Source organism: Exophiala oligosperma (assembly GCF_000835515.1).
Source record: "Exophiala oligosperma strain CBS 72588 unplaced genomic scaffold supercont1.119, whole genome shotgun sequence".
Classification (NCBI taxonomy): Eukaryota; Fungi; Ascomycota; class Eurotiomycetes; order Chaetothyriales; family Herpotrichiellaceae; genus Exophiala; species Exophiala oligosperma.
The window spans coordinates 326-1,855 of NW_015622936.1; the positions used below are offsets into that span (position 1 = coordinate 326).

At 48.3% G+C, this 1,530-nt stretch overlaps 1 protein-coding gene across 1 annotated transcript; it reads left to right on the forward strand.

Annotated features, from left to right (window-relative positions):
• Positions 1-406: 406 nt before the first annotated feature.
• On the forward strand, positions 407-1,153 carry PV06_11914 (uncharacterized protein; the record flags this gene model as incomplete). The annotated part of the gene is made up of 4 exons (XM_016413660.1): positions 407-542; positions 603-778; positions 833-1,070; positions 1,125-1,153. Coding segments are annotated over 4 exons (579 nt in total), but the record flags the coding sequence as incomplete, so codon positions are not given.
• Between the last annotated feature and the right edge of the window lie 377 nt (positions 1,154-1,530).

The following is a 1,530-nucleotide window of genomic DNA, read 5'->3' on the forward strand; positions in this document are numbered from 1 at the left end:
GTGTCACAAGGAGATATCGCCTTGCATTAGCAGAAACACGTTCGAAAGGGCTGAAAGGCGGCTCCTCACTCACCTTGTGTTGCCATTGGCCAGATTACCGTGGAATAGAGCCTCAGTAGACGGAAATATCACAATACAATCATGCTAGAGGTAATAGTTAACGGCTCAACTTACAGCCTGGCTGCTTGGGTTGGCAACTCTATAGGCGTCGAGTTGTGGAAGACGAAAGAATTGGACCACAAGTTTCCATGGCGTGTGGGAGATACAGTATGACACTTGACTCAGACAGCATTTACACGTCCTGGCCTAGTTGCCACTAGCAAGGCTCAGACTACTCCCTCACGTGTCACTTCCAGGACGCTGGCAATGCCAAAGACAGAGGATAAAAGACTGAAGGGGTCCACCTCCTTCTCAGATGCACTCCCTTGTTTTAATGCCCTGGGCCATGACGCCCTCAAAACATTTTAAATCGAGCACAAAAGGCCAGACAGGACCTCCCACGATAACTAAGACAATCTCGGTGCCCAAGTTTCATGATTCTCGTAAGTTCTGATATCCTATCTGCTCAAACTAAGATTATCTAATAGTTGATTTCACCGTAGAAAGCAACGCACAAAGTGACAGTGCGAACGAGGACGAAAAGGAGATCATTTTGACTAGACAGCGACCTATCCTTGATCTGACAGTGGAAACTGAGCAGTGTGTACTTTGTTCACGCGTACTGGGTTCTGGAACCGACCACTTATCACGCATTTTTCTTTTCACCGCCTGTGGCTGCGTGCGTTTGCCTAGACTGCTGGCTCAGCAAATGATGATTGCTCATTGTGACCAGGTGATCTGCGGAGATTGTAGCTTAGGAAGCCATCCCGCTGACATTCGAAATCGTCATCGGATCAGTCTGCTATACCACTGTCCTCGGCATGATCATTTCATGTATGGGCGACAGAAAGTGCGAGAGATCTTCGGACTGGAATGCGCGATTTGTCTGACCTCAGTGTCCGAAAAGTACGAGTGGCCTGCTGATGAGAATGAGTTGGAGGTACAAGACGAACGTGTGCGGCTTCCATGCGGTGATTATCTTCCTAGAATCCGACCGTCAAGCCAACCGCTTCTGACTTAACTAGGACACTGCTTCTGTCGAAAATGCCTTCACAAGTGCGTTGCATGTGCTCGTCGATCTTCGTATCGTAGGTGCCCAAAGTGTCGGCGTCGATGGGATGGGATTATCGATGGGCTCCCGAGATTGCAAACTGTTCTATATCTGCATTCTTAGCTGCAACCTTGTGTAAGGCGATCTTGAGAACCACGGATCGTGCAACGTACAGTCAAGGGTATTGTAAAGTGTGGATGGGAGTGCATGTTAGTTGTGAGTCTTAGGCACCTGTATTAAATTCATGGCCCCCGGTTTCGGTGGTCATGTATAGTTACATTTGCGTTAAATTCGATGTACCATGGACGCAGCATACGGGACAGCACTGGATGTCAGCAACATGAGTCAGTTTGCGTCTAAGTCGCATCTGTTTGTTCCAT